Raw genomic sequence first — 15,898 nt, 5'->3', positions numbered from 1 at the left:
GAGCAAATTACTTCAATGGAGATCTTGTGCGTTTAAGTACGACAAAAACGATAATGGGTGACAGGTGCTCAAATGTGCCAAATAGTGAGTTATTTGTCATTTTTAAAATTCTTAAATTTTACAGTTATACATGCTTTAGAAGTATACATTGTTGTAAAGTCATACCAAAATCCAATTTGAGTGACAAAAAAGCCCCAACAGATGTAATTATACTGAAACCATTTTTTACAGTATATGCAACAAGGGTATGATGTTGTACATTAAGGATTTATATTTGATGAAGAAAATATCATTGGCCATGTTAATTTCTTATCAAATCAGGTTGTGATTTGTTTTGCTAATCCAATCACATGTTATTAACCTGGATACAAGATTAACTCAGCATGAAACATCAATCATTATTATTTCAGCTATAACGAAAGGTGACATCTGGTACTGTACGAGTGGTACAGGAATGTGCGCTCATGAATCTTCTTCATTTTTATTTTATTTTATTGCATGTACCTGATGTCGTATCCGTACATGTCCTTCTCAGGGCGGCCGTGGATAATCCAATGAGCCAGCTCTCGACCACAGCCACCTCCCAGCATCATACCTGGGAGAAATGGACACGTGACATCACATAATACAATACTTAGACAATTATAATGGAACATCCAAAGTTGACCTGTGTGTGCCATCAATCCATCTGTCCATCCACCCATTTCCTGAGATGCTTATCCTCACAAGGGTCGCGGGAGTGCTGGAGCCTATCCCAGCTGACATTGGGCAGGAGGTGGGGTACACCCTGAACTGGTTGCCAGGCAATCGCAGGGAACATAGAGACAGACAAGCTGCACTCACAATCACACCTAGGGCCAATTTATATATTTATATACTGTATCTATATATATGTATATTCTCTATAGATCGCATCTGACTTTGAGCAAGAGTCAGACAAAAACCCTGACGGAGTCGCCAGCCAAGTATGAACAACTGCGAGTCTTCAATGAACCAAACATGTTTTTGGTAAGTGGAGAAAAAGCCGGAGTATCCGAATAAAAAAAGCACACAAGCCTGGGGAGATCATGCAAATGCCACAAAGGAAGGCTACATGACAGATTCAAACTTTACTTGAATTCCTTTGTTCAGGCAGATGTGCGAACCATGAGACCACTGTTGCTGTTAATAATATAAATGTATATATTAAAAAAAGAAAAGCAAAACAAAATAGACTCCTCCATTTATTTTCCAACCTGTACTCTTCAAATACAGCATTCTTGAAGTCAGTGCAGGCGTACACACAGACTTTAGCCATCTTCATTCCAAAACAGCATCATTAATGAGCTTCTCCCTTGAAGCGACCCCCCCCCCCCTTCTTGGATTTCCTTTTGAGTAATTTGCATACATGGGCATACGTGTGTGTGTGTGTGCTGTGACACAGCATCACGATGCAGCGGCAAAAGCACAGTGGCCTTGCATCCTTCTTTTATCACTCCATCACCCCTCTGCCTCGCACATCCTCTCCCGCTCTCCATCTCAGATCATTTCACACATCTGCAGGAGGCGGCACTCTAGGGCCCAGATGGAGGTGGACGTCTGAGTGGATGGATGGAGGGCGACAGAGAGGAGATAGAGGCATGATAGACACTCGGAAAAGCAGCGGCGCGAGGTGGCACTAATAAACGTCACTTGAGATAACCACGCTGACGTGTGAGAATGCATCGGCACGCGCATGCTCGCGCTTGTGCTCTTCTTGTCAGAACTTCTCACCGCCACTTCCTCCTTCCCAACTCAGCTGTCTGCGTCCCGTTGTATTACTGTTAGCTGGTGCTATGCAAACATTTGCTTCCCCACTGTGTCTGTAGCTATCTTTCTCATGCCTTGCCTGTGTCCTGCATTTAGAGTCTTTAAATGAACAGAGGCTGGTCTGTTAATGTCACATATAATAATAATAATCACTATATGTACTGTATGCAAATCGCCCCTAGGTAGACATCACTGGTGTCCAAACTACAGTCCAGGGGACATTAGCAGTCCGCTTTCCGTATTTTAGCGACCCAGAGTATATACTATTATCAAAAATTAATGTGGTCCAGCTTGTTTGTATGCATTGTACTTTCTTACTTTCCAAACACAGTGGCAAAACAGAAAAGAGAAACAAAATGTGTTCTAATCTCTTGCATCCTTGCTTTCTACAATTCACACATTATTCAGTCGTACAAACTTCAGAATTAAAATTATGCGAGAGCCCCCTTAGGCAGCTGTACTGTAAACACGTCCCATGCCTAACACTGCCACTGCTAAGCTAAAGCACAGGCAAATATTCTGAAAAAAATCTTGATTTTTTTTGCTTTATCACCTACATATTTTCATAATAATATTTATAAGAATTGTAGAATTACCTTGCCTATATTTACGTACAAAAGAAGAATAAATTGTTAAATTTTTGGCATCCTGAGATTCAATTTAGGGATGCTTGAGCAATCCCAAAAATGAGATAGAAACGCCTCAGCCAGAGACCCTGATGAGGCAGAGTAGAAGATGAAAAGATGAAAGGATGGACGATATTAATATTTGCTCGTGCTCACTGTCATGCGTAGTGAAATTCCTTAGCTTCCACTCAAGCAAGCACCTCAAGGTTTGAGATCAAAACTGACTACTATTTTCCTCCACCCAATTCGTGAAAAAAAATCATTTCATCTTGTTGTCTTGCAATAAACAAGCAATCTTGCCTCTTGATTTATCCCAACCACTACGTCACTGCAATAATAACCCAGTAAGCATGTGGCTGCCCACTTTGGCATGCACCCCAACTTCATACGCAGCTGTACAACGCATGATTTCCTCTGGTTGCACACAGCGTGACGAGACTGCGCAGGGCAGCTGGGGGGAAGGACGCTGCCTTTTTTGGCCAGGCTTGTGATTCAGTTGGCATATATTGTTCACTTAAAAAAAAAAAAAAGGTACCCTGTGTACAATGAAATGCTCTGTAAAGACGTATTACCAAGGTAAATGAGGGGGCAAGGCAGTCCAGATGCAAGTTTTTTGCTACAGACGCAGGTACAAACTCATCACGTTTCATGTCATATATAGTAATGTCGTCATCTTTTTAGGACATGAAGGATGCAGACAAGTGCAAAAATAAAAGTTTGAGAAGAGTGAGTTATTCTGCTGTAAAATGAATAAGAATGGTATTTGCTAGTACCAGTACTGTAGAGACTTTTTTTTAAATCTTTCCCCAAACGTATCCATATAGCCACGACCTACACAAGGCAAAAGCTGAGCACCACTGCGTTTGTTTACAGACTGAGCATGTAGCAAAAGCACCAGGCAGCTCCACTTTTGTGTCCCTCATTAAATACGTTCCATTTATCAATCCCTGCAATAATCTTAATAATTCTTTTGGTCAATAATCTTTTTTTCTGATGGATAAGTAAACATTGTGACAAATATTGACCACATAAAATGATAGGGAAGGCCAGATTTGTCCAATGGCCTCCACTTTTTCAGTGCCTAATGCCTAAATATGGCCTTTTCACATACTATCATACTGTGACTTTTTTATTTGGTAACAGAAATCATACTGTAGGTCTTGATTTAACTTTTTACTTCTATTTTACTGTTTTGCATGAGTGGATGAAATCTGTTCACAAAGTTTGCAGCACTCAGACTAATTACACCCCGTCTGCCCAATTACTTTTTTAAAGTCGTCATTGTGCACTGCCTTAAGTAGCGGCAATTGCATCGCTGTTACAAACAACACTGAAATGACGCTCATTATTGTGATTATGAAAAATCGGGTGACATGGCAACAGCCATATGGTCGTTAAAAGCAATCACACACCCGTGCTAGTCACGATAAACGAAGGCACTTACGAGCTCTGAGTGATGCTCTGATATTGCGAAAGTAGTTGGACGTTGCCCGGCAACTCTTACAAATTACTGAAAGTAAGCACTTCAAGCGAGTGAAGAACTTTATCCCTGCGGTCTCCCCCTTATTCAAACGCTGAGCCAAGTAAGCTGCTGTGTGACGTGAATATGTTTTGTGCGATAAGAGATGAGAGATGAGACAGCGGCAGGGGGGAAGCAATGTGAGCTTTACAGAGAGAGGGAAGGGGAGGGGGGCAAGGATTTCATAACAATACGTTGGCTTTGGCCGGGGTTAATGCTGGATTGTCTAGTGTGAGGGATGCTAGCGCCGCATATAAAATAACAATAAGTAGGAAGCAGAAGTTTCACTCCCGGTATATTGTGTAAATAAATAAATAAATTACACCCTTTTATATTCACTTTTGATACATTAACAGTAGACGCTTTTGACTTTTTGGAATGTCACCACAACAAGCTGCTGGTGATGGAAAAGAGAAAAAAATGGGATGACTGCCATAGAACCGGAGATGGCTACTGTGGCACAAGAAAAGGTCCATCTGCTCACTAAAATACAAGCATACAATTAATTCAGAAATATGTGTGTGGCTGTTTGTCTCGATGTGCCCTGCGATTGGCTGGCAACCAGTTCAGAGTATACCCCGCCTCCTGCCAGTTGTCAGCTGGGATAGGCTCCAGCACTCCATGCGACCCTTGTGAGGATAAGTGGAAGAAAAGAATGAATGGATGGATATCACAAAGATAAAATGTCAGTAAGCAACAGTATGACTCTGTAAATACCATGAGAGTCCTCCTATTTAGCAAATGTCTCTTGTTTTCTTCAAAGTAGTCGCGGCCACGAAACACTCTTGCATACCCCCCACCCATTGCGTCAACGATACACTCAGCACACCCCAACCTCACCCTGTTGGTAAAACGCGGGAGGTTGGCAGCAGCTGAGGCTCGCTCACTTAATACCCAAAAAATGCCCTTTCGCCGTTGAGTGGGTGGGTTCCAAACACCAAGTGGGCAGGTAAATGATTATCAATTAACATAAGTGAGTAACATTACCAGCTATTTCAAAGCCACCCATTTTGTCAGCCTTATGTCATTTGACCTTTGCATTCCATCAACTCGCGGCATAGATTTGGAACTTAAAACATGTCACAGAAATGTTTTGACCTAAGCATAAAACAGTAGAAAAACAATCCTTCTAAAGAAAGGAGACCTTTAAGGAATGTGATACTGCATTGTACAACGGATCAAGAAAAAAAAAAAAAAAAAACATTCTCCTATGGCGATTACTTTAACATTTATAGGTACACCTCCACACTCTTTGACGGTGACATTTCTTCATATCTAAAGTCAATGCTGAACTCTCTCGGGTCACTTAATGGAATGACATGTTTGAACTGAAGCACTCCTCTGTGCCTCCAGGAGTTCAGCTTTAATCGTGAATAAAGGTCAGAGTTCGACACCAAGTACAAAGCAATCATTTGGTTTGAACATCTGTCTCTGTTTTTCTCTCTTACCTTTCCATTATGCTGCATTTGTCCAAAAATGCGATGTACCACTCAAGTATGCAAAATGTAGTAAGTAGGAGTTATAAATCGTGCAGAAATAACAGGTTGAAATATAATGTAAAAAATATGTACAACACTAAAAAATATTATACAAATAATGTAAGAAAATTAAAAAATGTATAATGAAGAAAACATTTTTATATTAGAGCGTTTCTGGGGAATTTGGGAAATATTTAACTCTGAATAAAATTTTGGGTTGTGATCAATTTTATACAAACTTTTATTTTTTCTGGGTTATAAGGAGACATTTATGAATGCAGCCCTATGGGGGCACAAACCAGTGCAATCTGTAGGCCGGTCCCAAGCCCGGATAAATGCAGAGGGTTGCGTCAGGAAGGGCATCCGGCGTAAAAACTGTGCCAAACAAATATGAGCGTTCATCTAAAGAATCCCATACCGGATCGGTCGTGGCCCGGGTTAACAACGCCCGCCCCCGGCACTGCTAACCTGCAGGGCGTCGGTGGAAATTCAGCTACTGTGGGTCGAAGACAAAGAAGAGGAGGAAACCGGATCCAGCGTCAGAAGAAAAAGAGGAATGCACAGAGCCTACAACTGAGTGTAGGGACTTTGAATGTTGGGACTATGACAGGAAAAGCACAGGAGTTGGTTGACATGATGATTAGGAGAAAGGTTGATATTCTGTGCATCCAAGAGAGCAGGTGGAAAGGTAGTAAGGCTAGAAGTTTGGGAGCAGGGTTTAAATTATTCTACCACGGAGTAGATGGGAAGAGAAATGGAGTAGGGTTATTTTAAAGGAAGAGCTGGCTAAGAATGTCTTGGAGGTGAAAAGAGTATCAGATCGAGTGATGAGACTAAAATTTGAAATTGAGGGTGTTATGTATAATGTGGTTAGCGGCTATGCACCACAGGTAGGATGTGACCAAGAGTTGAAAGAGAAATTCTGGAAGGAACTAGATGAAGTAGTTCTGAGCATCCCAGACAGCGAGAGAGTTGTGATTGGTGCAGATTGTAATGGACATATTGGTAAAGGAAACAGGGGCGATGAAGAAGTGATGGGTAAGTACGGCATCCAGGAAAGGAACTTTGAAGGGCAGATGGTGGTGGACTTTGCAAAAAGGATGGAGATGGCTGTAGTGAACACTTATTTCCAGAAGAGGGAGGAACATATAGTGACCTACAATTGCGGAGGTAGAACCACGCAGGTAGATTATATTTTGTGCAGACGATGTAATCTGAAGGAGGTTACTGACTGTAAAGTAGTGGTAGGGGAGAGTGTAGCTCGACAACATAGGATGGTAGTATGTAGGATGATTCTGGTGGTGGGTAGGAAGATTAAGAAGACAAAGGTAGAGCAGAGAACCATGTGGTGGAAGCTGAAAAAGGAAGAATGTTGTGCAGCCTTCCGGAAAGAGGTGAGACAGGCTCTCGATGGACAACCGAAGCTCCCGGAAGACTGGACGACGACAGCCAAGGTGATCAGAGAGACAGGCAGGAGAGTACTTGGTGTGTCATCTGGTAGGAAAGGGGAGAAGGAGACTTGGTGGTGGAACCCCAAAATACAGGGAGTCATACAAGGAAAGAGATTAGCGAAGAAGAAGTGGGATACTGAGAGGACTGAGGAGAGGCGAAAGGAGTACATCGAGATGTGACGTAGGGGAAAGGTAGAGGTGGCAAAGGCTAAACAAGAGGCATATGAAGACATGTACACCAGGTTGGACACGAAAGAAGGAGAAAAGGATCTCTACAGGTTGGCCAGACAGAGGGATAGAGATGGGAAGGATGTGCAGCAGGTCAGGGTGATTAAGGATAGAGATGGAAATGTGTTGACTGGTGCCGGTAGTGTACTAAATAGATGGAAAGAATACTTTGAGAAGTTGATGAATGAAGAAAATGAGAGAGAAGGAAGAGTTGAAGAGGCAAGAGTGAAGGACCAGGAAGTGGAAATGATTACTAAGGGGGAAGTCAGAAAGGCACTACAAAGGATGAAAACTGGAAAGGCAGTTGGTCCTGATGACATACCGGTAGAGGTATGGAAGCAATTTGGAGAGATGGCTGTGGAGTTTTTGACCAACTTATTCAACAGAATACTAGCGGGCGAAAAGATGCCTGAAGAATGGAGGAAAAGTGTTCTAGTTCCCATTTTTAAGAACAAAGGGGATGTTCAGAGCTGTGGGAACTATAGAGGAATAAAGTTGATGAGCCACACAATGAAGTTATGGGAAAGAGTAGTGGAGGCTAGACTCAGGACAGAAGTAAGTATCTGCGAGCAACATATGGTTTCATGCCTAGAAAGAGTACCACAGATGCATTATTTGCCTTGAGGATGCTCGTGGAAAAGTACAGAGAAGGTCAGCAGGAGCTACATTGTGTCTTTGTGGATCTAGAGAAAGCCTATGACAGAGTACCAAGAGAGGAACTGTGGTACTGCATGCGTAAGTCTGGTGTGGCAGAGAAGTATGTTAAAATAGTACAGGACATGTATGATGGCAGCAGAACAATGGTGAGGTGTGCCTTAGGTGTGACAGAGGAATTTAAGGTGGAGGTGGGACTGCATCAGGGATCAGCTCTGAGCCCCTTCCTGTTTGCAGTGGTAATGGATAGGCTGACAGATGAGGTTAGACTGGAATCCCCTTGGACCATGATGTTCGCAGATGATATTGTCATATGCAGTGAAAGCAGGGAGCACGCAGAGGAACAATTGGAAAGATGGAGACATGCACTGGAAAGGAGAGGAATGAAGATTAGCCGAAGTAAAACAGAATATATGTGCGTGAATGAGAAAAGTAGAGGGGGAAGAGTGAGGCTACAGGGAGAAGAGATAGCGAGGGTGGACGACTTCAAATACTTGGGGTCAACAATACAGAGCAATGGAGAGTGTGGTCAGGAAGTGAAGAAACGGGTCCAAGCAGGTTGGAACAGCTGGCGAAAGGTGTCTGGTGTGTTATGTGACAGAAGAGTCTGTGCTAGGACGAAGGGCAAAGTTTACAAAACAGTGGTGAGGCCGGCCATGATGTACGGATTAGAGACGGTGGCACTGAAGAAACAACAGGAATCTGAACTGGAGGTGGCAGAAATGAAGATGTTGAGGTTCTCGCTCGGAGTGACCAGGTTGGATAGGATTAGAAATGAGCTCATTAGAGGGACAGCCAAAGCTGGATGTTTTGGAGACAAGATTCGAGAGAGCAGACTTCGATGGTTTGGACATGTCCAGAGGCGAGAGAGTGAGTATATTGGTAGAAGGATGCTGAGGATGGAGCTCCCAGGCAAAAGAGCGAGAGGAAGACCAAAGAGAAGGTTTATGGATGTGGTGAGGGAAGACATGAGGGCAGTTGGGGTTAGAGAGGAAGATGCAGGAGATAGGCTAAGATGGCAAAAGATGACACGCTGTGGCGACCCCTAACGGGACAAGCCGAAAGGAAAAGAAGAAGAAGAAGGAGACATTTATGAAAAAAAATGAAGATATAAATATTGAATATGTAAATATATTTTTCCCCTCTTTTTAAAAAATAATGTAATATATATACACAATGCAACTCTGTAGTCATTACCTTTAGTTACAAATTAAAGTCAATAGTCAATGCCTTTATTCGCTCCACAAAAAAAGAAAAATATATATATCTTTTTAATTAAATAAACATAAACCTGTCCAACTTGGAAAATTCTGGGCATTTTGCAAGCGTGTTGGTAAGGAAACTTAAAACGAAATGACCCGTTCCGATTAAGATTGATATTCCAGTATACAATATAACTTACCAGCACTGTTGAAGCCACAGCCCAAGAAGAAACCTCTGACCTCCGGGGCCTCTCCCATCAGCGGCTTATGGTCCGCTGTGAAGGATTCTGTGCACAAAAAAACCGACAGCAAAATCATGATATACAGAATAAGAAAACAAACACATGGGTAGCACATTCTAAATTCTCTTTCCTTGGTATTTAATAGGTTGTGGAGTCCTTATTTTTTTGGAAAACTTGATCAAAACCATTAGTGGTTTTCAAACAGACATTTCGGAAGCCTAGCAGAATCTTTCGAAACCAATTAGTCTCCCCTTGTCATTAATTTGCACTCATTGTGATTTTTCACTCTCTCTATATTGCAATTTCTACTTCTTTGTGCTCAATTATGAAATTTCCCTTGGAGCAATCACACTCAGTCGGATCCCAGAAGAATTCTAATTCAACTCGAAATTTTAAGATCATTTTTTTTTAATATGGAAGAGGGAACTTTTGCCCAAACAAAAAGTCTGTTGCTGGGATTCATACCTGGTCCACAGACGGTGGATTTAATACCAGTCTGCTCAAGAACAGGAACCCTGTTGATTGCCCCCTCGATATGTTGCATGAATACATCCCAGTCCAAGTCAAACAGGCTGAAGGCAAACTTATCAGAAACCTATGAATAAAACACAAAAACATGATGCCCGCATATATTTCGGAGCTGATAGTTTTCAAGTCACTCCTGATGAATTCCCTCCACGTTTGTATTCAACACATTAGCATAAACTTGTTGATAGTCAAAAGTGAAACGCTACCTTGTAGGTCGGATACTTTAAGTGAACCTTTTCCACGGGCGTCGACATCTGTTAACTCCTCAGTTCATTCCGAGTCCCGACTTCTCATTTCCTCACACGTGATTCAGGACTCACTGATGATTCAACTTTTAATTCTCCCCTTCCATGCTAATCTGGCTCAGTCCATAAAATCGCACTTCAAATAAAAGTCTGGTGGCTCTCTCTCTCTAAGCGGGTCATCTCTTGCGCTCGAAATTTTGCCATTGATAAGGTCAACCTAAGTCTGTCATTAAAACGTTATGTCAGCATTGAAGGATGTCACAGACATTAACTGGGTACAAATTCTGCAATTGGCCCCTTCACGAAAGCTAGTGTGAGTGAGTCTAAAGACTACGAAGATCTTCTTCATTTCAGAATTGCCCTATTGTGAAAACGCAGCCCTTACCAAATATTCCAAAACTTAAACCCTGATAAATTACCGCCGTTGCAAGAAATATTGGCTGTCAACATGGCCAACATCCTAATCAACAACAGCGTAATTAAATGGTGACTTTTTTTTTAGCATATTAAAGTAGAAGCTGAACAAAATCTTGGGGTGCTTTTGTTTTGATGCGATTGTGTAACTGCACAAGACAGCAATAAGATATGCCAACTTCAACGACAACGACAGCTGATGCAGCAGGTTAAGATTCCAAATGATGTGCTGCAATCATGGCACAAGTGTGACGAGAGTGCATATGAAGAGTCTGCACAGCCCAGAATTGATCAATCCCTAAGCATTTCAAGATGAAGGGGATGTGACGATTTGATATGAAGACCCACAGATTTTTTTGTTGGGACGTCATCTGTGATATTACAGTCGTCATTTTGATATTAGACCATTCTTCATGGAGGCTTGGAGACTGCTTAGCAATTAAAAAACTGTCAAATCTTTGGATAGATGAATTTAAAGGGAATTCTTGGTCATGTGTCGTGAAAACAGAAAGATTTTCTGACTTTTTAAGTAGCCGAATTGTTTGAATAACACTGGGATATCCAAGGTGTGATGTTGCCAAAGGCTTTTGTCTTATTCCAAAGTTCAGACACCTCAAGTGGAGATTGCTTTTTGCCTCAGCACCCTTCTCAAGAAATCAATCTTCTATTCTCCTCCCGCTCTCTCTGTTTTCGACTAATTCTATCTCCTCTTTCTCTTCCAAAGCGATCAAGGCTGCGCTCGGCAGCAGCGCAAGGAGAAAAGATCAACATGTGGCTTCTGCACACATGAATCACGTCTGCCCACGATCAGGCGCAAAGACGCCAACTCACTTCTGTCACTTCCGAAACCCGGTCAATCAAGCCCGACACAACATTAGGTACAAATGTAGTTTCGTCATTTATGAAGTCGGCCTTCACAACAAGATTGATTAGCAGTGTCAAATTTGTTGAGAAGAGATTCATAATAACACAAGACTGAAAGTGTTCACCTTACAGTCTGAACTGCAAACAAACCCCATTAATCATTATTTACATTTCAATTTAGTTTTTTTTTTAACAGCACTACATTGATAAACCATTACTGTAGAGGAAGAAAAAACAGGGTGTATTTTAATAGGTCATTAAAATTTCATTTAAAAAGCGAACCATGACTCACACGTGCTCTACACCAGTGATTCCCAACCAGTGTGCCATGGGAAATGATCCCACGTTACTTAATTGGTTAAAAAAAATTATTCATTTACTACAAAGCATCTATTTCAATTCAACTATCTTTGCCGGCAACATATAGGAAGAACAATTGCAATTGCACTTTGAATACATGTCAACATAATTCATCTGTTTCAACTTTTTGCGACATGAGATTCTTTGACAGTAAAATATGTAGAAACCCTGCTCTACATAATGCATCATTTAAAAGGAGACGAATTACACAGCAACAGATCCAGAGACTAAAATGGCAAAGAGTAGAGATCATAGAGTACATTTAATTAGTTTGCAGACTACCAAAGGCTATTTAAAAGGGTGCTGATGTGCAAACACAACACACACACGCGTGCACACACATGATTTATAATGCAGTCGGTTGGAAGAAGAACAGATTAACTGGGAGATGATGTCGAGTCGAGACAAATGGTCTGATGTGTTTGATTTTCTGATGAGCAAGAAAGAAGCCATTGCTCTCATTGAAGTACACATTGTAAAGATGAAATGTTTGCTCGGCTAAGAGGAAGAAGGAGACCTTATTTTGATGTTGCCATCAAAAGTAATCTCACTAATATTTGGCCTCATATATTGTGTCGTCTAGTTGAAATAATAATTCCCTCAGAAATAGCATTAATGCTAAGATGTAGGTGGTAGCAAGAGGCAGAATGGCACAGAAGCTAATTTTCCCATTTGAAAGGAAAAACGGTTGCTTTCAAAGTATGTAAAACAATAACAACAAATGAAAGAATTAAAACGTGTTTTAATATATCAGTGCTCAAATACTTCAAACATGACATCATACAGGATCAAGACCATCGATATAGGTTCCAGTAATACTTGTAGAATATATGACAGTTTACCTCATCCCAGAAGATGGGATTTTGTTCGTAGCCACCCACGGACAGGGCGTCACCTTGGAGACGCAGGTACACTGATGCATCATGGTCTCTTACATTTGGCATATTCTGCAGAGACAGATCAAAGACGTCAAATAATGACTGCATGTCTCCGATTTACTAGATGACCATTTTCCTTTACACAAAGGCAATGCATGATTAAAGTCATTACAGCAACGTCAAATAAATAACTCTTCATTCTTTAACCCCACGGATCCGTTTGTTTGTATATACATACATTCTTCTTTTCCTTTCGGTTTGTCCCATTAGGGGTCGCCACAGCGTGTCATCTTTTTCCATCTTAGCCTATGTTCTGCATCTTCCTCTCTAACCCCAACTGCCCTCATGTCTTCCCTCACCACATCCATAAACCTTCTCTTTGGTCTTCCTCTCGCTCTTTTGCCTGGCAGCATGTCAACCAACTCCTGAGCTTTTCCTGTCATAGTCCCAACATTCAAAGTCCCTACACTCAGTTGTAGGCTCTGTGCATTCCTCTTTTTCTTCTGACATTGGATTCCTCCTCTTCTTTGTCTTCGACCCAGAGTAGCTGAATTTCCACCGACGCCCTGCAGGTTAGCAGTGCCGGGGGCGGGCGTTGTTAACCCGGGCCACGACCGATCCGGTATGGGATTCTTTAGATGAACGCTCATATTTGTTTGGCACAGTTTTTACGCCGGATGCCCTTCCTGACGCAACCGTCTGCATTTATCCGGGCTTGGGAGCGGCCTAAAGATTGCACTGGTTTGTGCCCCCATACATACACTATGAATATTGATGATATTATAGAATGTGTAATATTTTTTAGCATGACTGCACAGTTACAATGATGAATATATATATTTTTTATTTCAATTCAACTGTCACAATCTTACAAAAAGGGAGTGCTGGAGCCTATCCCAGCTGTCAACGGGCAGGAGGCAGGAAACACCCTGAAGTGGTTGCCAGGGCACATCGAGACAAACAGCCGCACTCACAATCACACCTGGGGCAATTTAGAGTGTCCAATTAATGTTGCATGTTTTTGGGATGTGGGAGGAAACCGGAGTGCCCGGAGAAAACCCACGCAGGCCCGGGGAGAACAAAAATAATGCATCATTGCATTTCTGCATTTTAAAGGTTCAACAATACCATACAGTATTAGAGGATTTAAGATACCATAATAAGATAGAACTAATTTCTAACTCCCACAGATTTTTTTAAAAGTGTCATATTATAGAAAATTACATTTTGAATGAGTTGTATACAAATAGGTGGTCCTCTGGAGTACATGCCCCTGTCAAGTTTGAAGTTGGACAGCGACGTAAATCTTTTGCAATGGACCATTTTGGAAATTGTGTCACTGAGCAGAACTTTCTGCTATCAATCCAGTCATCCATCCATTTTCTTCCACTTATCCGAAGTTGTATTGCGGAGGTAGTAACTTCAGTAGGAAAGCCCAGACTTCCCTCTTCCCCGCCACTTCATCCAGCTCATCCACGGACGTTCCGAGGTGTTGCCAGGCCTGTCGGGAGACATAGTCTCTCCAGCGTGTCCTGGGTTCTGTCCAGGGCCTCCTCACCAGGGAGGCGTCCTTGGGCCATCCTAATCACATGCCCAAGCCCCCTCTTCTGGCTCCTCTGGATGCAGAGGAGCAGCAACTCCGAGACCTTTCCGGATGATTAATCCTCTGACTCTATTTCTAAGTGAGGGTTCGGACACCCTGCATAGCCAACTCATTTTGGACACTGGTATCCGAGATCTTGTTCTTTCGGTCAGGACCAAACCGTAAGTGAGTGTAGGAACAGTCAAATCAGTAATGGAGAGCTTTGCCTTCTGGCACCGCTCTGTCTTCACCATGACAGAGCGATACAAAGTTCGCATCACTGCAGATGCAGCACCGATCCATCTGTTAATCTCCTGCTCTATTTTACCCTCACTTGTGAAAAACACCCCAAGATACTTGAACTCGTCCACTTGAAGCCAGATCTCATCCCCGTGCCACCATCAAGTAAGTGAGTAAAGCAATGTTTTTACATTTGGGTAACAGCCTAAATAGTCTCTCTCCTATAGCATTGCAACGAGGCAGTAAAGCAAACCGGATTTATCATTTCCCTTGAAACGGTGACATGATTTACAACTGATAATATAACACATGAAAATAAAATCTGTTGTGATTCAAACTATAAACTCACGAGAAAACGTTTACTCTGCTCGTAAATCCAGTGTGTATCAGATGCAAATAATTCTTCTCAGGCAAGGGATTGGTTGAGTCGCCCCCTGCTGGCCATTTGAAAGGCACCACTTTAAAGAGTCTGCCTACATTTACTTCTTTTCTCCCGTTTGTGGTAGCGTGTGTGCACGATGGCGCAGTAATGCTGCTTAAGGTCCACTTAAACTCCATAAGAGAGACTAGTTTTGGTTTAAAAAGCATCAGCCTCAAGAGGATGAACACTATTACACGTGCACACTGGCTCAGTGCACACTCACTAATTTGATACACACGACAGAGTTAAGTTGTGCCACTTCAGATTGAATTTGTATACACACAGCCATCCTAATACAATTAGAATATGGACACACAATAAAACACACGGAACCATCTGAGCTTTTTACACGTTGTGTAACTAAACCAACCTAAAAGTAAAAACTAAAACCTAATGGTCACAGTGCCCCCTGCTGGTTGTATTCATTTTGACTCAATTTCTACAAAACAGCATACGGTTATTAAAAGGTTAAGTACGCCTGGCTCTCATTCGAGAGGTTTTGCGTTAGAATCCTGTGTGTTCGTTTGCAAAATTCCCCTCATGGATGTGTGGGTAATTTCCAGGAAATCCCAGATTCTTCCCTCATTGCACATACCAGCATGTAGCTTTCATTAAAGACTTTAAACGGTCTATAATTGTTACCGCGAGTGTCCATTTGTGAAAAGTTCTCGATTGGCCGATCCATGATCACATTTAAGGTGAACAATTTCACCCACCTCTCGCCAACTGGATGGAAGGATGGGAGTATTTTTACCCCCCTGGGGGCTACAGTATAAATCTACGACTGGGATATGATCATGGTTTCTTTTTATAGATGCATTTTTCAATGTGCAGAAAAAGGACTTTATAGCAGAGCTATAATTCGGAACGTTACGGGCAGATGACCGACCTGAATGCCTTCAATCCTCTCGGTCACCACGTAGGCGTGATGCATGGCAATGAGGGGCACCTTCACTCCAGCCATTTCCCCCAACTTGGTGGCCCACACTCCTGTCCCATGAGCACAAGGAAAGCATGCTTGTTTGCACATTCAAGCATATATTTATTCATGTGTTGTAAAAGAAACAGCCATAATTCAAAGCACTTTACTCAGTGCTATGTTTTTATTACCCCTACAATTATTTCCACCTATAAAATCTTTTGTATTATTTTTACTTTTCTTCCATCTGAGGCATAGC

The 15,898-nt window shown here is 42.0% G+C and overlaps 1 protein-coding gene across 2 annotated transcripts in view; it reads right to left on the bottom strand.

Annotated features, from left to right (window-relative positions):
• The window catches only part of sardh (sarcosine dehydrogenase), a 46,492-nt gene that overhangs the window by 25,639 nt on the left and 4,955 nt on the right, over positions 1-15,898 (bottom strand). For both annotated transcript variants that reach the window (XR_009792241.1, XM_061800799.1), the window contains exons 7-11: positions 15,610-15,710; positions 12,442-12,546; positions 9,654-9,783; positions 9,147-9,233; positions 505-595 (exon numbers count right to left, since the gene is read on the bottom strand). Coding sequence is in view for 1 of the 2 variants with exons in the window: in XM_061800799.1 (XP_061656783.1) it covers positions 505-595; positions 9,147-9,233; positions 9,654-9,783; positions 12,442-12,546; positions 15,610-15,710 (514 nt within the window). In the remaining variant the exon portion in view is untranslated. The remainder of the gene's footprint in view (positions 1-504; positions 596-9,146; positions 9,234-9,653; positions 9,784-12,441; positions 12,547-15,609; positions 15,711-15,898) is intronic.

Source organism: Syngnathoides biaculeatus, chromosome 17 (assembly GCF_019802595.1).
Source record: "Syngnathoides biaculeatus isolate LvHL_M chromosome 17, ASM1980259v1, whole genome shotgun sequence".
Classification (NCBI taxonomy): Eukaryota; Metazoa; Chordata; class Actinopteri; order Syngnathiformes; family Syngnathidae; genus Syngnathoides; species Syngnathoides biaculeatus.
Note: the sequence above shows the minus strand (reverse complement) of the source record. Positions and strands in the feature narration are given on the sequence as shown.